We start from the raw sequence: 26,423 nt of genomic DNA, 5'->3' as shown, positions 1-26,423 counted from the left end.
GGAATATCGCATAAAACCTTTACGAATAAAGCACGGTTTTCATCCAGTGAGTCGAAGAGAACAAAATCATCCCTTCCTGATAAACAGGTGCTAAATATCACTAAGAAAAGAAGAGAAGCCACTGTAATTTTCCGTATATAATGAATTGCTTGCTTTTCAGAGCGTGCAGACGAAACACATAAACATGTTATCTTGCTTTCGGAGGCAGATGTTGCTGTTTGGGAACGCAGTCGTGTAAGACAGTTCTGGGAGGTAATTATACTGTACCACTTTGACGACAGACTTTGCTCAGGTGTTTCAGAATGAGCAAAACAGCATTTCAGATGCTGTGCAACGAGACCGGTTGCACACATAGACAGTAAAAGAAATGGACACAGCGACCCCATTGGATTCAACGGAGAAAAGTGAAGTCAATTAGAAGCACTCACTTCCTGATGGCCGAGCGTACTGCGCAGACTCAAGCTGAGCTTGACGACGTAGATGTGACGTGAGCAACCTGTCTGTCTTCTAGTAGCTGTGGCAAGAGAAATCTGAATCATTCCCTTCCGAAACTTGCAGAGATGGAGAGCATGAGTAGGAGCTGTCCATGAGCTAGGAGCAGGAGCAACTTTTGCTAAGTATTCTGATTAATTATTTTGCCATTTTGCCTCCACGTCCCCCCGATTGCCTGTGAGCTTCTCCTCCTGTCCATACGGTAATTTCTCTACTGTGCGACAGAGAGTCGCGTAGTTATGACGCAATCGTTAGCCTATTTTTACAAAAACTGCATCTACGGGGCCATACCGTAAGATACAAGGTAATGGAGCCTTTTATACATTTTCGTGTTTCTTTAGAAATAAATAATGGACAAATGGAGTCTTTAAACGCCTCAGATGTAAAGTTATTCGCTGTCAAAGTGACGCCAAAATGAATGGGAGTCAATGGCATGCTAACAGCAGGTGATGGTCTGCTAATTAATGGTGACCCCCGGGGAAGCTTCAGTTTTTTCTGAAAGATTACCCCCTTGGTTGCACAGCCGATCTCCACTGGTTAGTCCAGTACCGTCCCATCGCAAAGTCACATGTCTATTGATGCGTATTGAGGAATTTATTCGGTAAATGTGTTTCCATCGTAGTTTATGCACGTTTTTCTTATCGGATAAAAAATGTATCCGACTCCGTTGAGCGCATATGTTTTTTATGCGCATTTTTTTAATTTATGCACATTTTGGCGTTTGGCGCAATAAAAACATTGCTAGTGAATGGCTTAATTGACCCTTCAGAGGGAGTTTGATTGACAGGCCATCTGACCAATCATAATCCGCCGACTCCGCCATTTTTGTCCGACAAAGCAGTCAGGAGACTTAGTAGATTTAACGTTGGAGAATTTGAACTTGAAAAACGGAGTGTACTGATGTCTTTCCACGGTTAAAACAACATTCCTTCTTATGTGATGGCGCAGTGGATAAGACACATGCCTTTGGTGTGAGAGACCCGGGTTCAAATCCACTGTGAGACACCAATGTGTCCCTGAGCAAGACACTTAACCCCTAGTTGTACCAGAGGCGTGCGACCTCTGACATGTATAGCAATTGTAAGTCGCTTTGGATAAAAGCGTCAGCTAAATGAATAAATGTAAATGTAAAATGTTCATTCATGTTTATTTGATGCTATAAATTAACTAGAAGGAAGAGATGATCGTTCACGAGCAGCTTTAACTGAGGCTCTACAGCGATGTGTCAGACACATTAAAGAGCCACAAAATGGTATTTATTGTTTAAATTTCTTTAAAAAAATTATTTGAAAGTTGAGACTTTGTTTCATATCAAAAGTAGCCTGCTCTGTCCTGTCTGTCAGTGTGTTGTTGTCAGTGTCCTCTCTCCTCCGCGATGTATTTTTCACTGCGTGAGAACATGGAGTGGCGTGAGAGCGGCGTATGTCGGACATAGCAACAGTAACTAAAGGAGGCGTGTCTTTGCGAACGGTCAATTGCTTAACACTGCAAAAACGTGTAGCCTAAATAACAAAAACAAATGGAGAGCGTATTTTTGACGCTCCAGAACTCCCCTGTAATTTTGCGCCCTAGACAACCGCTTACTCTACATATGTCGCCTATATCCAATATTATCTGCCTGCAGAGCCGGAGGCTGCATTTTCAGGACCCCACTTCTAGGACCGCATTTCTAGGACCCTAGTTTTTTTGTGACAGCGCCACCTACCGACTCGGAGAACCGCAGTCTCAGGAACAGGAACGCATTTCCAGGATCCTAGTTGTGCCAGGCAGTATTTCCACCCACCCAGTTTTAACTACATTAGAGTTTTACAGTTTTATTACACCCAAATACTACTTTATTTATTGCAATTAAACCTGGTTCCTAGGAATGTTGAGAAATAATTGGGTCTAGCATAATATAATAACTCAAGTAAAATAAACAAGGAATCATGTTATAGTTTTTTCAGTCACTAGATCGACCACATTTTCAAGTATAGAGGGAAGACAAGGATGACTCTTGGGGTAGATTGTGTATATTTTACAAAATAATATATCACACCTCAACTTGAACACACTAAATATTTTACAAAATAATATATAACAACTGAACTTGCACACACAAAATATTTTACAAAATAATATATAACAACTGAACTTGCACACACAAAATATTTTACAAAATAATATATAATAACTGAACTTGCACACACAAAATATTTTACAAAATAATATATAATAACTGAACTTGAACACACACAAAAACAAATTTGTTCATGATGTGGACCACAAACAGAACTTCATGGACAACATCATCACTGACTCCTAAGAGAGAGAGAGAGAGAGAGAGAGAGAGAGAGAGAGAGAGAGAGAGAGAGAGAGAGAGAAAGAGAAGTGAATTAAATAAGGAACATTTAGTTGAACATGTTCTACTCTTTAATTTTTTTTTCTTAGTTACCAAACAGTGCACACATATCAATTAATGTTCATAATACTATTATTGCATACTGTTCAAAGATTTGAAAAAAAAAAAAAGGTTTTGATGTTATGGGAACAAAGGTTCTAGAAACACTCATGTCAATAAAGCCCATCTCAATTGAGAAATCTGAATAGAAATAACATTGACACGACTTTTTTTCTGACCATATATATATATATATGGTCATATATGTGTGTGTGTATATATATATATATATATATATACACACACACATTTACATATGTATATAATATTTAAAGCACACATTATAAAACCATGTCAAAATGAAGAGACGCATGTAGACGCATACTACACATAACATGTATTGTGGGTAACGTTAAACAGGCTGACTGTGAGCACGTGACAGTGAAAACATTAAGATTATTTTAACTGAATTAAAATGGAAGAACAATGAGTAATTAACAAGCTTTCAGAACGAACATGCTACAGTTTTATTGTGCTGTCAATAAGTCAACACAGGCTTATCACGCAACAGTTCCGTTAAATGAACGTGCTAACAATTCATTTTCAAGCATTAGAGGCTAAATACTATGGCTATGCATTCAAGACTATTTATTTAGCAAATCGCCATCACGTTTGCTACGTTAACTTTTCAATTAAATGCATCGCAATTGTAAAAAATTATTCGCATTTGATACTCACACTCTGATTGTCATCCATCTTCGCTGGTCCTCTAATTCGGTAGGTGGCGCTGTCACTAAAAACCTAGGGTCCTAGAAATGCGGTCCTAAAAGTGGGGTCCTGAAAATGCAGCCTCCGGCTCTGCAGGCAGACCCTACTCCCTATATCACGGACTGGCCCCGATTTAGAAATAAATATGCTTGTTAAAGAGGACCTAAAATTCCCCTTTTCAAAGTCTTGATTTTTTCAGGGCCTACTAGAATAGGTTTTCATGCATTTTCATTTATTTTATTGCAACAGCACCTCTCTTCCCAGTCTCTCAGTAACGCCTGAAGCTCTGTTTAGTTCCTGTCTCTATGAAGCTCCTTCTTCCAAAAACCACAATGTGCTCTGATTGGTCGGCTGGACCAGTGTGTTGTGATTTGGTCAACTGCTTCTCTCTTATTTGGGAAATGTCTCGCCCGTTCTGCAATCACTTCGAGTTTCAACACACTAATAACACAACTCAACCAGGACTCCTCTTTATTTCGCATGCCTTGGGCAAGAATTATTTAAATGAGGAATATTGAAATGAGTTCGTTCCCAGAAGAAAACTCATGACTACAATCGAGGCATTACAGGGAGTTCAGACACAGTGCTAACTGATATTGAAAATTAGATTTTGTGCTGTGTAACTGCAGAAATTTTTCATGCTCAAACAGCAATGAACCCCTTTAAAGAACCAAGTGTCTGTAAAGGGTAAAAATGTTTAAGGATTTTGTGATTTGTGGCAATAATTTGTGTTAAAATGGAGATTATTTCAGTGGGTTCATGCGGGAAACTGACTCTTAATGCCATATAAAAGTAAAACCTAAAGTGTTGTATTGGAGTTTGCTTTTGGCTGTAATATCCCTGATATTCTGAAGGCAAGCAGTCACCCGTCTCGATGAAACTTTATTTCTTGCCCACCATTTTAATAAGCTAATTTACACACAGTGTGGTAGTGCTTGGCTATTGGGATTGATATAAGGACTCCAGAGAATGTATGCATGAATAATCAACACAAACCAAAATATCCTCACATCGGGCTTTATTTGCAGAACAAATTTGTGTGAATATCACTAAAACCCTTTAAAATGTTGTTCAAAATGTACATTCAAGTAGTGCTTTTCAAACAATTTACTCAGATTTGTGTTTCATGAATGAGACCCTGTTTGTTCACGTTTACTTTTGTTACTTGATTAAATAACAATTTAAATAAAAGTCTCACTCACCAAGAAACAACATTAATCGTCATGGAAAACCTGGGAAATATGAGAGAATTTTAAACCTGTGATTTCTTTCATCTACTGAGAAATAGTTTTTAGTGGATGTAGTTGCTATAAAATTATTATTTTTTAAATCCAGTAATCTGAAATGACTGGAAAAGTCATGGAAATTCATTGGTGAAAAGACGCAGGTATCCTGAAATTATCCTTTCAGTGAGTATTCTTTGTTTCTTTTCTTTCCGTGCGAGTTGGCCATAAATTTTCTTTAGTTTGCTCTGGAAGTTCTCAAACCACAAGCAATTAGGTCATTCTGCAGAGGACGGTTACCTGCTGTTAATGAAAGCTCAGATAATACTTAAATACTGTTGACATGGAGAGGGCTCTGGCAGACAGTTTCACATTTACACCGTGACAATTGCATGTCGTAAATGAGAGTGAGTCCATTAGCCGATAAGTTCAGCCCAGATTTATGGCATCTTAATGTCTCCCTATGGGACCATAAAAGCTGGTGATCTAGCCGTGACAATGAAGCCTGATTTTTTTTAACCCCCTTACCAACGTCAACAGCAATATCCTTTAGCAAACTGCTTTAGTTTGTCAATATTTATTGACGTTACCATGACACTTTTCAATATGGATATCTAAGTTTTCAGAAGGAGTGTTAAGCTTGAACATGGTTGGTAGCAGGAGACACCAGTGGATGGTTGGTTAATTCCTAAAAGCACCCATGAAATTGTCTTGAGCTCATTGCTTGGGTGAATGAGTGTGAGACTTCAGACTGTTCTGTCTTGATCTAGGTCAGTGCATCTAGACAGGGCTGCTGTCTGACCCCATCACTTGTGCCGTCTGAAGCCCTTGGTCTTCGTTTTCTGTCGTTTCTGCTGCAAATCCAAAAGGACTTTCGGGGCAGAGGCACTAAAAATGTTTATCAAGGCTTCCTTTATGCACTCTGCAAAATAAGCAGAATTCAATATGTATTGATTTTGTGTGGTATAACAGCAAAGATGCTTGATGTCATTGAGTTCATATAGAGACAATAAAATATGAGAAAAAAATTGATTTTGAATGTTCGACCTGACCCGTTGTTGCTCATTTCACTTGCAAAAGATGGTGCAGATGCAAACATGTACTGCTTAATGCTTTTGGTGAAGAAAACCTGGACCTCAGGGCAAAAATAAACAGATAAATGTATAAAATTAACTAAGATAAATGTATAAAATTAACTAAAATATATGTGACTGCAAATTTAAGACTACAAAAGTCGTTCAAAAGTTCGAGGTCGGAATTTTTTGCCTCTTATTCTCACCAAGGTTGCATTTATTTGATCATAAATACAGTAAAAACTGCAATTAAATATTGTTACAATTTAAAATAACTGTTCTTAAATATATTTTAAAAATGTATTTTTTCCTGTGATGCAAAGCTGAATTTTCAGCATCATTACACAATCACTCATTGATCCTTCAGAAAATATGCTGATTTGGTGCTTTTTTGAATTTTTTGTTGAAATTCTTTAAATCAAATGCACATTTTTTTCTTTCTGTATTATAGGTTGAAGAAAAAGTCCCAGTCAGTGGACATCCCTGATGAGAGTTATGCCGGTTCATTCGTCAAAGACCTGCTGGCGTCGCCCATGATACAGAATGTGACCAGATCAGCCAAAACTGAAGAAAAGGGGATCAACACCACCAACATCCAAAAGGCTCGTAGTCCTCGACGTGGAGAGCTGAAGCGAGGTTACACCATAGGTGCGTTACGTCTTCACACTGTTATTATGTTATCATAATCTGTTCTTCAGGAACAAGTTTCCTTTGGCTTCCTGAGCAAAACAGCTTATCTTGGGTTTTTATGTTGCATTTTATTATTTCTATTATATTTATTCCTATTTAATTTAATTTTTAATATTGTAATCACTCAATGTATTTGTTTTAATAGAAGTACTTAATGATTTTAGGGTGTAGTCTTACTTACTGAGCATGTTATGGTGCATTAGAAAACACTTCTAGTGCAAATCGAACACATTAACATGAACATTATCTTACAATGGAAAGGAATATTCCAGTGAGACTTGTTAGTTATGCTTAATCCAGTGTTGGCACAGGAACAGGCTGGCTGGCCCTGCGGTAAGAGGGAAATGGATACCTTTGAGACTGTAATCAGAGGAGAAAAGAGGATCTCATCCCTCTGTGGACCTACACACACACACACACACACGGAGTAATTACTCCTGAGTTGTGGCGTTCTCCAGCTTCTAGACTAGACAGAGAACCCTTACAGTGACAATAATAAACACACTTTAACCCTCTGACTGTTACGGACATCTTGATGAATCTGGTCATTTCAAAGGGTCTTTTAGTCTTTTTGAAAGATGTCCTCCTACTGTTCGAAAGTTTGGGTTCGGTACGTTTTTTTTAATGTTTTCGAAAGTCCCTTAAGTTCACAAAGGCTGCATTTATTTGATCAAAAATACAGTAAAAGCAGTAATATTGTTAGAATTGAAATATAGGGCTGGGCAATAAATGATATCATATTGAGATCGCAATAAAATCTACGTAGATAATGGCGATAAGCTCTGGACATTTTTACTCTATATGGATTAATCTAACAGAAATAAACGCTACAACAGCTAGTTAGTCACTATTAAGTGATTTCTGTATCTATGTGTGAATGAGTGATACACAAACTCACACATGTGATGCCCACGGTGTTTTTAGCATCTGCCGTCTCAATATATGAGGACATGAACTCATCCCTAGAGCCTCTTAGAGAGTCAGTTCAGTACACATGCTTTTCACCGTTTCATTTGAGAAAAACAAATGGTACACACTGCAACTGAAACTAAAACGGAAAGATCTTCACTTTAAACCGTCAAAATAAAAGTTCAGTTTAACTTCAAGAAATTATGACAGAAATATATCATACTGTAGCCATACTAAAATTTACTTTTCAACATAATAATGATAATATTATTATTTTTAAGAAATGTCATACAACTAAGATGTTTTTTTTTTATCCATGTTTTAAATGTATTCAATTCTGCAGCATCTTATTTGACAAAAAATTAAAATGTAATGTTTTGTTGTAAATTTTCATTTCATTACATTTTAAAAGCTTGCTTACATTGTTAATGTTTATATAAACTAAATCATAAAACACAGAATCCCAAATAAATAAAATGGAAAATACAGAATTTAGGGGAAAATGAAGGATTCCATGGGGGCCTTACATTAGAAGTTTAATTGTGAACAATATGAATGTTTACATTCATTTTCAAGGTCTTAACAAATATGTGGACAGGATTTTCTTCCCCATTAAGGGTAGGTAATTGAATATTATGATAAATATCAATATCGTATATCGTCTTCAGGGTCACATGATTTACATGTCCTATAGCCTTGTTGTTCTATCATATACTTTTTCTCTTGTTTCTTATAAGAAAAACTTTCCCCAAGTTTTCTTTGCAAAATATAGCCTCACTTACTGTTTGCTATCTATGTGGTGAATGAAAATGAAAATCGAGTTATGTTTTAACATTTGGCAAGTGTCAGCCTCACTTTCAGTTTTGCTTCAATTTCATCAGGGCATAACAAGGAGACACTTTCCAAATCTTTGATTACCTGGGTCATGTGAAGTTCAGAAGGCTTTTTAGACCAAACAACTTGAAAGGTCCTAGCTTAAGAATATTTTGCAAGGTAGTTCACCATAAATAATGCACCCAAATAGTCTTGCTCTTCTCAAACCGCTTCTGATCTTTTGAGCGCGACTACAAATAGCCATGATGCATCAAGCTTCCTAATGGCCATTTCATTAGAACTGGCAGTTGTGGTGGTGAATAAATGCGCTCGCACCCTCAGGTGAGCATGTAAACGTGCATTTGTGTGTAGTTTCATACCCAGACAGTCACGACATAAGCTCAGTTAACTTTGTGAGCATGCAGTAATTACTTCAGCAAGATTTTTTCCCAAAGGACAGATACTGGAGGTATTTTGAGACGTCCCTGCGTCGCTTCCGTTACGGCTAATGTTTCTCATTGTTGCCTACAGGGCAGGGTCGACACCAGCCTGAGGCTTCAGTTCAGTCTCCTGAGCCTAATGATGCAGCCATTAGTTCTCCAGCAGTCGGGTGTCTCTCCCAATTAACTGTCTGTGGAAAAAATCTTTTAATCAAAGCTCTTTGATCAGATCTCCGCCGGGCTAGTGTACTAGATGCCGCAAGTCAGACTAATTAGACTGTTAATCATGGTAATTTGTTCGCTGTCTTAAGCAGCATCACATCAGAGTTCATATAAATGCCTTTTATAAGTGTTTTAGCAGTAGGCTAAGTGAGGCTCAGATATAGAATTTTCCCTGAGGCTTTACACATTTGTACATGTTCCTAAATGTTGAATGTCTTGGATGCTTTCTCTCCATTTTCCAAAACATCAAGGGTTAAAAGAAAAAGCACAGTAAGGCATTCTTGGCTTTTAAAGCCTTTTATAGCCGTGTGGCTGTATCGGAGATTGAACCTCACAGCTCAGAATTAGCTCTTGTAGGTTGCTCCCTCACAAACACACACATACACACTCACAAAAAGTAATCTTCTCAAGTGAAGTGCAATGGACGCAGAGCTTCTGTAGAAAAACACTAAAATAGAGTGGATGGAAAATGAGAGTTTTACTTCCCCATACTCAGTCTTCAGTATGTGTCATATCAAATATGGTATTTATTTGTTTTCTTTCTGCATGATATTGTGAAAACTTATGGACTTGGCCATATTTATATACAGAGTACATACAATGTATATACTCTCACTGGCCACTTTATTAGGTACAGCTTGCTAGTACCGGAACTGCCCTCAGAACTGCCTTAATTCTTCATGGTAAAGATTCAACAAGGCATGATTTTGGTCCATATACTGACATGATAGCATCACGCAATTGCTGCAGATTTTTCGGCTGTGCTCTATTGGAATGAGATCTGGTGTCTGTGGAGGCCATTTGAGTATAGTGAACCAGTAGAAACCAGTTTTGAGATGATTTGAGCTTTGTGACATGTTGGGTTATCCTGATGTAAGTAGCCATCAGAAGATAAGTACACTGTGGTCATAAAGGGATGGACATGGTCAGCAACAATACTCAGGCTGTGGTGTTTAAACCAATGCTCAATTGGTATTAAGGGGCCCAAAGTGTGCCGAGAAAAAATCCTTCACACATTACACCACCAGCAGCCTGAAGCGTTGAAGGCAGGATGATCCATGCTTTCATGTTGTTTACGCCATATTCTGACCCTACCGTCTGAATTTTGCTGCCGAAATCGAGACTCTTCAGACCAGGCAACGTTTTTCCAATCTTCTATTGTTCAATTCTGGTGAGCCGATGTGAATTGTAGCCTCAGTTTCCTGTTCTTAGCTGACAGGAGCGTGTCTTCTGCTGCTGTAGCCCGTCTGCTTCAAGGTTCGATGTGTTGTACGTTCAGAGATGCTCTCCTGCAGACCTTGGTTGTAACAACTGGTTATTTGAGTTACTGTTGCCTTTCTATCAGATGAACCAGTCTGGCCATTCTCCTTTGACCTCTGGCATCAACAAGGCATTTTCGCCCACAGAACTGATGATCAATAGATATTTTCTCTTTTTCGGAACATTCTCTGTAAACCTTATGGTTGTGTGAGAAAATCCCAGTAAATCAGCAGTTTCTGAAATACTCCGGACCAATCCATCTGGCACCAACAACCATGTCACATTCAAAGTCATCATTTTTGTTCCCCATTCTGATGCTCAGTTTAAACTTCAGAAGATCGTCTTGACCATGTCTACATGCCTAAATGCATTGAGCGACAGTTATGTGGGAGAAAATGCCTCCATGTGATTGGCTGATTAAATATTCATGTTATCTATAGGCCTATACAATATATATATACAGTTTAATCTATCTTAAATTAAATAAGTAACAATAATATAAAATATTAAATAATAAGTGATCTAAATTGTTGGTTTTTCTAATGGCTTGAAAACAGGTTACCTATTTCCAGACACTACTAAGATGAGCCAGCAGAGGGTGTATTAAACTTACAGTATATCCTCAACATATTAATAAAATGTAAACAATGCTAGATAATTAAAACGTATTAAACTAAACCATTGCATAATAATTAATGAAATAAATATAAACAACAAAGTTCATGGACACAATTGCCTATGGTTGACTTGACTTTACTTCTGGCCTACTTTTTCCTTTACCAGGCATCACGCCAGCTGTCAAAAGTTTGTTTAGTGCAGTTTCAAGAGTCCAACATTCCTGGTTATGCTTGCATCGCGCAGTCTTAAGCAGAATAACAAATGAAAGAGCTTGTCCTCTCGTATTGGAGTCCTTTTTTTCTTCTCAATTGATTTTTATTGGTGTAGCTGCGAGCATGTTCAAGACAGGTGTGTAGAGGAGCTGTTTAAACTCTGCATTTTAAATGTTATTTTTCAGCTCAGCTATAGATTACATGGCATATAGCACAGATTTATCGCAGAAGCAAAGTGAGGCTGCTATGTGCAAGGATAATTTGACTCAATATATGAAGCTTTTCCTATCACAAATCTAAACTTGCCTCCGGACTCGTTTCTCATTTGTAGATTCACTAAAAGTGATTTATACTGATTGCCGGCCGGCTGGCTGTTTTATTGCTGTAACAGATGTCCTACTTTAAAATATGCAGATTATCTGTCTAAATGTGCGAAACATGGAATGATTTGGTTTATACTACTAAGTAAATTTCAAATGCTTGTTAACATTTATTCAATACCTTCACATTCTAACAGGTGTTGTTTGAACCATGTTTCAACATGTGTGGTTGCCAGGGTATTCTGGGTGATTGCATATTTTATTGAAACAGCTGTCTCATGATAAATCCAGATACCTTCTACCTCTTTTCAGCAATAATCAATCTCCACTCTAAAAGCTGTTGATTCGAGTAACTCGTGCTATCCCGCAGCTGGGGAGTGGAGGGAGTGAGAGATACTTTGATTGACAGCGGTTTATAAATCCACGTAATGACTCCAGAGTCCTGCTCCACTTGCCTGTAATGTGACAGGTGAAAGGAGGAGACAGCAAACTGCTGAGTTGGTGTTTCTCACAGCTGACCTACACACTTTTCAACCCTCCCCGCTTTGGTCTCCTGCAAATCTCATTGCAAGAGAATAGATGCTGCAGTCTGGAGATCATATACAGACATAAATCTGTTGTTTAAAAATGTTTTCGTACTCTGCCATCTTAAAGTGTCATCTTTAAAATCTTTATTTAGACGGCCATATCCTCCCTCAAACATTCCACAGTGTAATGACCATGATTTAAAGGGACACTTCACCCATTTGCATTAAGCTTTGCATTGTTAGAAACCCAGTCATACTATTGAATGGTCGTGCAACACTCTCTCATTTTCCCCTGAGACGGGAGAAATCTGTTATTTACCTCTTACACTTCCTCCTACAATGACGCAAAAATCGTCATTTTGCGTCATTGTAGGAGGAAGTGTTAGAGGGGGGGATTTCTGTTAAGACTACAGACACTAGTTTCTCATCTTTCCCAGGGTGGGGCGCGCTCACGCTACAGACCTATTACAGATCAGTGGGTGGGACTTTACTCTCTGAAACTGAAAGCAATATCCTCCATCTTGTTTGAAGCTAAGCTAACAGGCGCTGTGGAGACAGATGTAAAGTTATGACAATAGCGGAGGAGAGTGCTCAATATGATATAGAAGAAGAGGATTTTGGAAGTCTGATGCTTGAATCAGGTGTTTGTGGCTACCTTTACAAGCCGCATTATAGCGAAGAGCAGCCGAGGCAGAAGACCTGCCTGCCGCGGACGAGGAGCCCGGACTGGCTCGAGTTAGGGCGGACTGGTGGCGCCGGTGATCTCACTATGCAGCTACGAACCGCTACGAACACAGAGATAGAGTCCGTCTGCGGCAAAGAATTTCAACGATGACAATTTCTCCTGGACGAAATCTCTGAATCAGACGAGGACACGGACGTTTGTGTTGAGAACTATCCTAGTTTCGCACCGCATATGTTTTGACTGAACATCCAGGTACCATGCAATAATTCACCTTTTCGAAAGAAATACAAACGAGGAGTAATGCACTATATGAGTTCGCCAACTAACTAGACATTTTGTGTGAATGTGAAATGAATTACAAGCTCTGGTAGTAGCTAGCCTTGTAGACGGAAGAGTGATATCTCTTATAGGTAGATATGCGCTTTCTGGATTAGTGGGAGTGGCTTGCGGAGCTGTGCAATGTGGTGCATTGTGGGAGTTGTTGTCTTTCATACAAATGCGTTCTGAAATTATTTTTTGTCTTTTCTCGGTCACGAAGGCACCAAATTCAAAAATTATTTTACATTTCGACTACATATATGACCCACTTTAAATAAAAAACAATGTTCAAATGGGTGAAATGACCCTTTAAAGGGTAACTCTCGCCAAAATGCAACCTAGGGTCTTTTTGTTAATCTACCCGAGGCAAACTTTCGTTTAAAAGCATAATTAGAATGGAAACGCCACTTAAGTTTGACTGTATTTTCATTTTCGGTCAAATTGCCTTTTGTATGGGAGTGCTTGGGGCACTTCTATGATAGTATCAAAATCGCTATTTTTAAAACACTAAGAAGGGTTGACACAACATGAAACTGTCCTGAAGTATCACCAGGGGCTCTACACATGAACTCCAGCATTGAGAACATTGTTTGTGTACACAGAGTTTACTAAAAAGAAAGATTTTGAACAACTCACTGTAGCTGTGTAGCGGCATTTTGTCAGTCAAAAATAGTAGATCTCCGAATGCAACGTAACAGGGAGGAGAGTAAAGATGGAAAGCTCCTAAAGCTTAGTTCCATATAAATTCATGGATAATTTGTTGTTTTGTCGTTAGTGAAAATCAATATTGACCTTGTATTTGAAAAAGGATTCTCATATAAGAAGCAATACTAAAATTCAGAGTCAGTTCATTAACATTAGGAGATCGACTATTTTTGACTGTCAAAATGCGTACACAAACAATGTTCTCAGTGCTCGAGTTCATGTGTAGAGCCTCTGGTGATACTTCAAGCAAAGTTTCATGTTGTGTCGAGCCTTCTTAGTGTTTTAAAAATAGTGATTTTGATGCTATCATAGAAGTGCCCCAAGCACTCCCATTCAAACACTGTAAAAAATTTGTAACACTTCCAAATTAAAAATTTCAATTGACCGATAACATCTAAATTTTTCAATTGGCCCAAGTGAAAATCTGTACATTTAATTTTAGAATTTACAGAATTTCACTTGGGCCAATTGAAAAATTTAGATGTTATCGGTCAATTGAAATTTTTGATTTGGGAATGTTACAAATTTTTAAGGCAATTTGACCGAAAACGAAAATACGGTCAAACTTAAAAGTGGCGTTTCCATTCTAATTATGCTTTTAAACTAAAGTTTGCCTTGGGGAGATCTACAAAAAGACCTAGGTTGGATTTTGGCAAGAGTTACCCTTTAAGGGTACCATTAAAGAATTAGTTCATTCCAGATTTAAAATTTCCTGATAATTTACGCACATGACATGGGGGTGAGTAAATTATCTGAATTTTAATTCTGGAGTGAACTAATCCTTTAAGACTTCTCTACAGTTGCGATCAAAATGATTTAGCCCCCATTGCAAATCAGGTTTGTTGGCAAAATTTACAGACTTCCAGGTGTTTGCAATGAACAAATCAAACAAAAGTATTTGAAATAGCTCAACACAACAAATGTTTCAAGAGGTTTCTGCAAATTCAACTGAAAATGCAACTTTTAATGACTTCCGCAGTCGCAAAATTGTTCAACACCCTGAATAAAATCCCTCACAACAGCTCAAATCTGCAAAATAGGTGTTGTCTCAAGCACACCTGACGCAACTAATCAAAAGCTTCATTAGTTGCACCAGGTGTGCTTGAGCTAGAACACATGAAATATCTGTTCTGGCTTGGTTCGTTGAGTGTCACATTTGACTGCATGTTAGAAATATGGCCTAGTCAAAAGATTGGTCCAAAAAGTTAAGAGAAGATATTATAGCACTTCACAAACAAGGAACAGGATACAAAAAGATAGCGAAGGAAATAAATATTCCTTGAGACACCATTGGAAGCATAGTTCAAAGTTAAAGGAACAGTGGTTACACTACCTGGACGGGACAGAAAAAGGAAGCTATCATCGACTGCAACCAGATTTATGAAAAACCTGGCTGCAAAAGACCTGCAGCAACACTTGGTGACTATAGGCACTGAGGTTTCAGCTTGCACAGTAAGGCACGTACGTAACGCATGCCAGAACTCCAAGACGTACACCACTACTGACCTAAAAGCATTTTGTTCTGTGGAGTGATGAAACAAAACTGGAACTTTTCAACCCTATGGATCAGCAGTATGTCTGGAGGAAGAAGAATGAAGCATATGCCTAAAAAAACACTTTGTCTACAGTTAAGCACGGTGATGCTCCGGGGCTGCTTTGTATCCTCTGGCACTGGAAACCTGCAGCGTGTGGAAGGCAAAATGGATTTATTGAACTATCAGGAAATCCTTGGAGAAAACATCATGCGTCAGTGAAGAAGCCGAACCTTGGGTGTCATTGGACCTTCGAACAGGACATATCCTCAAATTCCACCAAGGCTTGGTTGCAGAAGAAGTCGTGGAAGATTCTACAGATGCCATCACAGTCACCTGACTTGAACCCCTTAGAAAATCTCTGATGGGATTTGAAGGCGGCGATTGCAGCACGCAAACCCAAGAATATTACTGAACTGGAGATTCCTCGGAAACGCTGCCAGAAGCTGATGCCTGGTTATACTTCTAGTTGGCAGCAAAAGGGTGTTCCACTAAAGATGCTTGCCATGATAGGCTTGAATTATTTTTAGACTGCAGTGATTAAAAGTTGCATTTTCAGTTGAATTTGGGGAAACCACTTGAAACATTTGTTGTGTTAAACTATTTAAATTATTTTTGTTTGATTTGATTTGTTAGTCTGTAAATTTTGCCAATGAACCTAATTTGCAATGGGGGTTGAATAATTTTGATTACAACTGTATGTAAATGGCCTCTGTCATAGGCTCCGATTTATGTTTCTATCGGTGGGGGCCACATGCAAAAACATTACCAACCAAATATAAAACACATTTTTATTCACTTCTGTTTTCATGAGCAAATGGGTTAATCATAGCTACATAGCCTATGCAACAAATGTCCCTTAAAAATGTCAATATTCTCATTACTCAGTAGTTAATTATAGCCTACTGTTCGGTTTTCTAGGATAGGCTACTGTCCTTTTCAGTTCGATGGTGCGATTTCATTCGATGAATGAATTATACATATATAAGTTATAAGTTACATTATAAGTACATTATATAAGTTATTTGAGAAAAACGCACAGACTGCAAATAAATATATATTATCAACCAAACAAAATCACATTCTATCCATGAGTATTGTCGCGAGTCACGTTCTGGCTGATATAGCTAATGCTACATGATGATTATTAGCAGTTCGCTAAATAAAATTCAATAAATACCTTTATTGTAAATTTACAATAAGCACTTAACTCAAAAATAACTATTAAATAATCAAATAACTAGAGATTTTGCGGACTAAAATCAGCTTGAAAATGCTATCTCATGAAACAAAAGTGAATCCGTAATTTCTTTACAATTTAAAGGTACACCGTGTTATTTCATCCCGTCAATCATTAAATCAACATTAAATCCAGGAGAAAAGACAATTCTAGAGAAAGTGCACAGGACAAAGTTTTAACATGTGAAATCTGAGCGAGAGTAAAGCCGTGAGACCACTTTATATTTGAAAGTGCATGTCCAGTTTTGTGCTAGAGAAAGAAATCCACCGCCGATGGAGAGATTCGTTACATGGATGCGCTCTTGGGTTACAATAATGCACTTTTGACATTTGTCATTAAAATAACAGCAAATGGCCTTAAATTAACTATAAAAACGAGAAGATTTCGTGGGTGCTCGAGCCCTTTCTGACATCATAACCGTGACTGTTTTGGCCTTTTTTCAGCTTAGTATTCATCTGAAAGTTCTTTAAAGGCAGTTTTGTGTCTAAATGGTGCACTGAACTGAACAAATAAAGTCCTTTTTTAAAATCCCCAAATATCTGGTCCCTTTAAAGCTTGGCTTAAACTGCTGGCCCTTGCGGTTTCATTATGATGGAACATTTATAGGACAAAAGGGACACCATCGAATAAATTGGCCTGCATAAGTCGTGTTTAATGCTCATGCTGTATCCTCAGCATCTCAGCCTCTAGCTCAGGTGCTTTGACAGAGAAGTCCCTGGGCTCTCATCTGGGTTGAAGTGTGCAGCTGGCATTTCAAATAATCCTGGTGCACCGTCTTTACATCAGGCTTACACTGAGTAAGAATGACTTTAATTGGCACACAGCTTCCTTTAATCTTCGAATAACGAAGAATCAGTTGAGGCCGGCCAGTGGGAAAGTAGATCATCCCTTGAGTTGTCTTTTAACGAGAATGAGTTTATTATGCACACTCAGCCTAGTTAAGAGAAGTTCTGTCTTTACTTTGAATATGTACTACTACAAGTGATAGCAGTGATGATTTGCTTTTGAAGAACCTGTTATTTGCAGCTTGCCTATTTTCTTCAGAAAATGTCTATGAATTAGAAGTTCAACTCCCGGATAAAGGCGTTCAGGAATGCTCAGTTCTGTTCAAACCCTGTTATATCCCACCAGCTTGTACCATTTCAGGTGATCCTGATTTGTTTGTCTGGGGTGAATTGAAACTACTCTACAGGAAGCCTGTGTCAAAGTGGACACCGTCCATTCTCATCCAGAGACCCTTCACCCCCGTCAGCGAGCGTATGTGAAGGCATCTGCTAGTGGGTCTCAGTCAGGGAGCCATTTCCGACACTGATGGGAACCTGCTTCTAAAAATAACCTGTCATGCCTGAAGGTGCCAAGATAATAGGAGGCTCAGAGCTGTGATTTGTTGTCCTGAGCAGATAGAGAGGGGAATGTCATGGCTGATTTGCTGTCAGTGGTCCAGTGTTTGTGGGCTGCTTGTGTCAATTGTAAATTGAGGGTTTGGTGTTACACTACTGGTCAAAAGTTTGAGGCCAGTAAGAATTTTTTTTTTTTTTTTCATTCAGCAAGGATGCAGTAAAGTAATCAAAAGTGACCGCAAAGACTTTTACAGTTTTACAGAAAACATTCTATTTCAAATAAATGCAGTTTCCACAAAAATATGAACTAGCACAACTGTTTCAACATTGATAATAATAAGAAATGTTTCTTGAGCAGCAAATCATTATATTAGAATGATTTCTGAAGGATCATGTGACTAAAATGGAATGTTAGGCAAGGAATAGGCATGTTTTATTTTATTACATTATTTTACTTTTACATTATTTTACATTTTGTTTTAATACGCTATACAGAAAAATAACGAGGAACCACAGAATTGTGATTTTTCTACACAAAATGACAAACTTCACTGTAAAAAATGACAAAATGTTTTTCCATTCCTTCAAAATAATGACTTATACAGCCAATTTGATGATGCTTACAAAGTTTTATGAAGATTTTCACAATATCAGTTCTTTTAAATGTCGTTAAGTGGAGTTTTTAATCATTCAAACACAAACCACCCAAATGCAAGTGTAGTTTATTTTATTAGGCATGTCCAAATTTCAGAATCAAATCTTCTGCTCTATAAACTCACAGACGTTCACATACGGTATCAGCTGGTATAGTGCATTGATCCCCGCATAAGTATATCCATAAAAATTACATTTATAACCCATTTACAAAACATCTCCTCCGTTTAATGGCATTTTCTTGTCACAGGGAAACTTACACTCACAGACCGGGTCATACGTCCCAGTAGACCGAGGCTGGAGAGGTGTATCCAGGCACACAGTGATAGCCGAGAGCCACTCCCCTGTGTGTGTGTGTGTGGGCTGGCGGACTAACAAGCCTCCTCTCTCTCTCTGTCGCTCCGCGGCTGATGCTAATGGACGAGGGGTTGGGGGGGGGGGACAGACCGTGAGGAGTGCAGAGGAGATGAGAAGAGAGAGGAGGACCATGACTAGCGTAACCCACACTCTCCCTCGTTTACTTTCAGACACCGGGCAGAAAAAGAGTGCGCTGGAGAGGAAAGATGTCCGGAGGATATCCTTCCAGAGGCCCAAAGGCACCATGGAGTATGTGGTGAGTAGTAAGTGTTGTCTGTCTGATCCAGGTGGCTCTGTTTACATAATGCACCGGTGTGTGTGTGTGCGCTTGACTAAGGATGAATGTGTGCACACACAGCCGCATGTATGCAATTATGTTTGGGATGGAAATGTGAGCGTGCACATCAGGTATGATTCATTCCCGCTGCAGTGCTGTTAGTATGTTCTGCAGGAATGACTTTAATTGCTGTTTTTTCGAGGTACAGTAGTTTACCTGATGTCTATGCAGGAGCGAAACAAGGTGTTGTGAAAGGAAAATATGTAAAGCGTGTAATAAAATGGCTAGATTAGGGGATTGTGGGACATCTTATTGTGTGAGCATTTAAAGTCTGTTCAGACACATGCCTTTCTCCTGCCTTTTATCATTATAAACGATTTTAGAAAGATAGAGAGAAAGAGAAAGCGAGAGAAAGCTTTTCCATTTGCTCTTGAGATGACCTCAAATCAGGTGGTGACTTTCTCCATGGTAACAGTGGGATTGCCGGGGATGCTGGGAGACGAGGTGGCAGATCGCTGGTGCTTCTGTCAGCCTGCTGCCTTTCAGACAAACCTTTATGTGCACGGAACAGAGATTTATTTAGAAAGTCTGTGTGTGTACATACAGCACAGGGATTATATTATTTATTTTTTAATTTTACAATTATTTTTTAATTTGTATATGTTTGTGTAGTTTATTTTTTTATTTTTTTGTAAATTGATTTTATTTTATATAAATTATAGCATTGATCAGATTAAACTAATAAATAAAATATAATATAATAAAATAATAATATGACCAGTGTTATTTTAGTATTATTTATTTCCCTTTTGTATTGTTTCTGTTATAGTTTTTATTGATATTTTGCATTAGCTTTTATTTTTATATTTTCAGTTTTCGGTTTAATTTTTTTGTATTTTTTTTAAGATGTTTTTGTAAATTTTTTTTAATATTTTTTGTTCTTTTTAAATATTTAGATTTAGATTTTTATTTCATTTTTATATTCATATTTTATTTTCAGTTTTAGTTTTTTTTTATTTCCAGTTAATACTTTTATTGTTTCAACTATTTAAATTTCAGTTGTCAATTTCTCATTTTCATAATTTTTTTTAAGTTTTTCATCTAATATTAAAATTTTATTTTAGCTTTATTTCTATTAACAAACATTTTTTAAATAGTTTTAGTTAACAATAATAACCCTGATTATGATGGATTTTTTCAACCATTTTACTGCATGTTAAAAGGTTTTAAAATCTGATTTTACTTAAAGCATGTTAAATTCGAGCTACTACTCATGTAAGTAGTATACATTTTATAATATACTATGATGTCAGTGTCAAAAGTAGATTTTTTGCATTTTCTAGAGAAAAAGAAAATGTGAGTGGTACCCTTGCAAAACTTTCAGCTGATGCCTAAGGAATTGTGTGTGTTTAACAAGGTGTTGCTATGCAGTTGCTAAGGCAATCAGGGTGGTTGCTAGGTGAATGTTTATTGGTGCAGATCAAAAGAGTCCACCACATATTTCTATGATATGCTCTCTGAATTTCTTCCAGGCTTTGGTCCCATTTTTGGAATTGTTTTGTTCATTTTATCATCCATCGGGAAAATCGTCTGATCACTTGAGAAAGTAATAGCTTCCTTCTCCTCAAAATGATTGCACCATTTGTGCTAAAGACACGAATGAGACTGTGCAAGTTACATCCCAAATACTTGGTGTTGGGATATCGATGTGTCTGCCTTTTCTATATTCCCTGGTCACTGAAAAAGTTGGTATGAAACTGCTATTAAGGCATTAAAAAGAATTTCCTGAAGTTTTTTTTAGCTGGAACTGTTTCTGTTTTGTAACCAAGCCCCCACCTTTCTCTTTCTTATTGTCAGTGTTGTGAAACCGTACACTTCCCCTGTGTAATTGCACACCCTAATATCCACACTAACCAATCATAGTGATTTGTGGCCCTGTGACCACAGAGATTGATGGGCTTAATCAATCAATGCTCTTAGAGCTACACAGCGACTGTACTTCATTCCTCAGGTTATGATGAGATCCATGGACCTCGTATGAGTTTTCATTCCATAGCACATATTGGAAGTGAGGTTTGCACGTGGATAGAAGATTTGATGAGAAACTGTAAGATAGCTTTTAAAATAGACAGGGTATTACATCCAAACAATTTAAACTTTATTATTTTCACCTTGTGTTCATATGTGTGTGCATAAAGTTTGGAATAATTATGTTGTTTTTTTCATGTTTTTGAAAGAAGTCTCTTATTCTCATCAAGGCTGCATTTTTTGATGGAAAAATACAGTAAAAACAGTAATAGTGTGAAATATTATTGCAATTTAAAATAACTGTTTTATATTTGTACATTACTCGGGTCTTCAGTGTCACATTACACACACACACACATATATAATATGCAAATGTGTGTGAGACTCAGTGAAGGATGCCTCTAAAGGATAAATTGAATGCAGACGGAGAGATGGCTCTCAATTATTTATGTCCGGCTGTTGGACTGTAAGCGATACCCAATGAGAATCAATGATTTGGATCAGGTGACTGAGTGATCCGGTGATCTGAGATCCTGCCACCTGGGGATTTATCAAAACATACAAATGTCACATCTTGCAACTGCAAGGAGCCACCAGAGGATGAATTCCTCACTGTCGCCATTGCAGTAAACACACTCATGCATCATGCGGCCTCAATGTGCTGAATTATTATGTGTCTCGAGATAATAACTGAATTCACTGAATGCTATTTTTATGATATGTAATTTCTATAGATGTTATGTTTCTTCCAACCATTTTTCAAACATCTTTTGTTGCACAAAGATGCTTTTGTTTTTATGGGTCGAGATATTTTTCAAAGCTTTTCAGACTCGGTGGTCATCATGAAGCCGACTCTGTACGTCCCTCTGTGCGCTCTTTTGTGTGTTTAACCTGACATTTAGAGATTCAGAGATTCTTGAATGCCATTTGCATTCATCTCCCCATGGCATTGAAGGACAGATATTGTATGTTGAGAGAAGGTTAGCACAATCAAACCGGCAAAAAGATATTGATTTAACACCTGGTGAGTTAGAGCTTATATAAAGCTGTTTAGTCTATGTTTTTTGGACATACCCATTAGGTTTAAATGGACAAATTCACATTTAAACTGTCACATTTTAGCTGTGGGTTTATTTGTTTGGACTTTTATTTTGTATTTTACATATGCTACACACTGGATGAATGTAGCAATTACGAAAATAAAATAATGCTGTTTTCTTTTAATTGTACACTTTTTTTCCAGCTGGATAGGAGACAAAGGGAACAGTAATTTTAGATGATGCGTTCTGTTACAGGTGGACGTCTCATAAAATGCATTGGATGGTTTTCTCTGGGGCCTTGATTTGCTGTTCCAACAGATTCAAATGCTTAGTCAGCCATGTTACTCGGAAGCGGATGTCTTGATTTTAGAACTTTTTTTAGATAATAAAATGATATCTAACTTTTGTTTTTGTGTGCCTAGGTGGAGTCTCGAGACACACTCAACAGCATTGCGTTGAAGTTTGACACGACTCCCAACGAGCTCGTCCAGCTCAACAAACTCTTCTCTCGCGCTGTGGTTCCTGGCAAGGTACTGTATGGTGTAGTAATTTTCAGAGCAGATGGTCTCTATGTCAGGCTGAACTCTGTTCCAGTCAATTGCTTTTCCCTGTATCTAGTGTAGTAGGGGTAAGGTAAAAATAAAATGTGCCACCTCGAATTTCAAATGCCTTCTTAAAGGGATAGTTTACCCAAAAATGAAAATTCTTTCATCATTTACTCACCCTCAAGTTGTTCCAACGAATGTTGGTAACCAAACAGTCAATTGGGCTCCATTGGTTTCCATAGTATGGAAAAAAAATACTATGGAAGTCAATGGGGCCCATTGACTTTGGTTACCAACATTCTTCAAAATATATTTGTTTGTGTTCAGCAGAAGAAAGAATTTCATACAGGTTTGAAACAACTTGAGGGTGAGTAAATGATGACAGAATTTTTATTTTTGGGTGAACTATCCCTTTAAGTAGCAAATTCATCTTGGTGCCTCCACAGTTTCACATTAATGAGCAGAGATATCATGATCCTCAGGGTAAGAATGGAAACCATTTAAAATGGGGGAAATGTCCCGGAAAAAAAGAACTGCGTCTTTTGTAGAAGAATATACATTCTATTCAGTAAACCGCTTCTTTGCTGAGTTTTGAATGGTAATTCAGGCTCTCTGCTTTCTTTTGTTATTTGGTTTTGTTGGAGATCAAGCTAGCTGTCGTCTTGTTTCAATTCACTGATTTCATTCATTTGACTTGGCTAAAAGCCATTGCTGTTTGCATGTGAGATGATATAAATCTAAATTCTGAGTGTGTCTTGCTCTTCAGGTGCTGTATGTCCCTGACCCGGAATACATCTCCAGTGCAGAAAGCTCTCCCTCCCTCAGTCCCATCAGCCCGCTCTCCCTCACCTCTTCAGAGGCTGATCTCGAGAAGGCCACCACAGTAAGTGCCACCTCAATCTTCATCCACAGCTTTCAGGGGGATCGTATAGCGAGAGGACAGGCTTAAACTTGTCCTTTATCATTGTTTTAAATTGCTCATGTATATGATTAAATGATTTTGCTTGCTAAGGTCTGCTCAGTTTCGCACAACTTGTTACTCAAGCAAGAAGAATCGCTTTTTATATTGTTCACCGTATATGCGTTTTGACCCTTGAGCATGCATTGTTTTATGTACCTTTCTATTGTGAAGTCTAAAGATCTTTTAGCTCATTGTGGTGTATAAGCATATTTTTCCATGATTTGGAAAAGGGATGGGGAAATTCAATAATCCATGTAATAAGTTGAGTTTCATTAAGGGACATCCAGTATAACAAGAAGACTTACTCAGCTGAAAAACCAGCAAGTTATTAAGTGAAACTGCTCGGATCATTTCACACTAATGCTCTATGTCTACATTTATGCAGTAGACCATGTGAAGTGAAACAGAAGTGCCATGGACTATCATTTTGCATAGCTTGCATTTTTACATCGATTCAATTATTTTCCATTTGATTTAACCAGCTTTTTAATTTGTAATCGCTAAGCCTGTCAAATTAAATTGGACAAGAGATCCAAATCAGTGGCCATACTCCTTTACATTCTTCAGACATTTTAAAGACCTGCTTTCATATATGTATTTCTGTTTATTTTAGTTGTTAGACTTTTTTTTTACTTCTTTTTTTGCCGCCCCTTTAAAATTCTAGACTTGACCTACTGTATAACGCGCAACTTATGTGTAATTCTTTATGCTTGTGTGTTTGAAACTCCATTCCCATCAATTATGAATCTATGAAAAAAAAGATATTCCATTCATGCATGTTACAAACATCATGATGTTTAGTTTGGGTGGACTGTTTCTTTAATTTCAGGCTCAGATAGTTTTGTTTCCACATGGGGGTGGCGATGAATTTCCCTTTTGGCCACAGCTGTTATTCCTCTATGAGGCCAGAGATTCCAGTAATTGTTGTATTCAGACAAACTGCATTTCTCCCGGCTATGTTTGTCCCTAGTTGATGACAAATAAGAAGGAAGATATCTTGAAAAGATCACCATGGCTACTTTTAAGCTCTCATCTGTTCTTGTGTGGTTTAAGGGTCTAATTTATGTCCTGGGCTGCCATTTTGAGGTTGCCAAATGGATTGTGTCACCTCTGTTGGATTAGTGTGTGACTCAGTGTGTAGTTCCGGCACCATATGGTCATGGATTTACTGGTCCCGCTGCCCAGTGCCAGAGATTCAGGGGTTTCATGATTGCATTTCCTCATGAGTCATCAATAGATAAAGCAAGCACATGCTTATTCTAACTTCAAATGTATTCGGGTATCAACATGCATCTCACAAATAAGAATGCGCATTCATATCCCTGTAGTTGTAATAGGCTGGAGAATTGACTGTTACATTGTCAGCACATTACATGAAAACACATGAATTCATGCAATATTCATGTAACTCAGTGCTGGCTTTTTTTGCTGATTTTTCACACACAGTGGAGTGCATCTAAACTGTGCAGTCAGTCACAGCAGCCATACATTTATATACTTGTCTACAGTCTGTACACATGTAATATTCATGTGTTGGGCCATCATGGTCTATCAGTTGCAGTTTTACACATGAGCATTTTTTGCTGGTTATGTTGAGGGCCAAATGTGACCCTGAATCACAAAACCAGTCACATGTCGCACGGGTATATTTGTGGCAATAGCCAACAAAACATTGTATGGGTCAAAATTATCTCTTTTTTTTATGCCAAAAATCATTAGGATTTTAAAGGAGAACTCCGGTCAATTTTAACATTGAGCTCATTTTTTTGCCAATTTGGAGTGCTGTCAATACAGAGAACAACGACAAAAATCGGTGTTGCCTACACCGTGTTATCCTCTTTTTAAAATTTGCACCCTGTTGACTTCAATGGGGCAATATTTAAACCTGCCTTTAGCCTCTTAACATCCTTGATGTGTCATTACAAGTGCACAGGTCATGTGAGTGATTCCTTCAGAGTGAACACGGGTGGATCTGACTGCAGTAGATGTGAAAGAAATGGATAAAAATGATGTTATTTAAGCCAGCGCAAATACCTGTGTTTACATCCTGTTTTCGGTTGAAGTCCAAAGTAGTCGATTGCCGAGTTCACGTGCGTGATCATAGGTACTAAACCTATGCGTTGTAATTTTTATACATTTCTTTTACATCTACTGCAGTCAGATTCACCCGTGTTCACTCTGAAGGAATCACTCACATGACCTGTGCACTTGTAATGACACATCAAGGATGTTAAGAGGCTAAAGGCAGGTTTAAATATTGCCCCATTGAAGTCAACAGGGTGCAAATTTTAAAAAGAGGATAACACGGTGTAGGCAACACCGATTTTTGTCGTTGTTCTCTGTATTGACAGCACTCCAAATTGACAAAAAAAAGAGCACAATGTTAAAATTGACCGGAGTTCTCCTTTAAGTAAAGATCATGATCCATGAAGATATTTTGCAAATTTCCCACTGTAAATATGTAAAACATTTATTTTTGTTAGTGAATGCAGCACAATCGCGAACATAAATAGAGAACTTTAAAGGCGATTAAAAATTGAAAGGCATTTAAAATAATTCTCAATGTTTCGAATTTTTTGCACCCTCAGATTCCATATTTTCAAATAGTTGTATCTCGGTCAAATATTGTCCTATCCTAACAGACCATACATCAATGGAAAGCTATTTATTCAGCTTTCAGATTATGTATAAATCTCAATTTCAAAAAATGTACCCATGCGACTGATTTTGTGGTCCAGGGCCACATAAACAGTTAGTAGACTACTTAAATAACAATTCAGTTTCTATTTGTGCA

The 26,423-nt window shown here is 37.8% G+C and overlaps 1 protein-coding gene across 2 annotated transcripts in view; it reads left to right on the top strand.

The window, feature by feature from the left end:
• Positions 1 to 26,423, top strand: part of oxr1b (oxidation resistance 1b) — a 53,202-nt gene that overhangs the window by 9,947 nt on the left and 16,832 nt on the right. Inside the window, exons 3-6 of one of the 2 annotated variants that reach the window (XM_081376726.1) lie at positions 6,388 to 6,584; positions 18,949 to 19,034; positions 22,546 to 22,653; positions 23,435 to 23,551. In XM_081376726.1, the coding sequence (XP_081232852.1) occupies positions 6,388 to 6,584; positions 18,949 to 19,034; positions 22,546 to 22,653; positions 23,435 to 23,551 (508 nt within the window). Of the gene's footprint in view, positions 1 to 6,387; positions 6,585 to 18,902; positions 19,035 to 22,545; positions 22,654 to 23,434; positions 23,552 to 26,423 lie in introns of those variants that run through there. The other variant, XM_081376724.1, reaches the window with a different exon arrangement.

This window comes from Scardinius erythrophthalmus (genome assembly GCF_964197995.2).
Source record: "Scardinius erythrophthalmus genome assembly, chromosome: 10".
Classification (NCBI taxonomy): domain Eukaryota; kingdom Metazoa; phylum Chordata; class Actinopteri; order Cypriniformes; family Leuciscidae; genus Scardinius; species Scardinius erythrophthalmus.
This window is presented reverse-complemented; position numbering and strand designations above follow the sequence as displayed.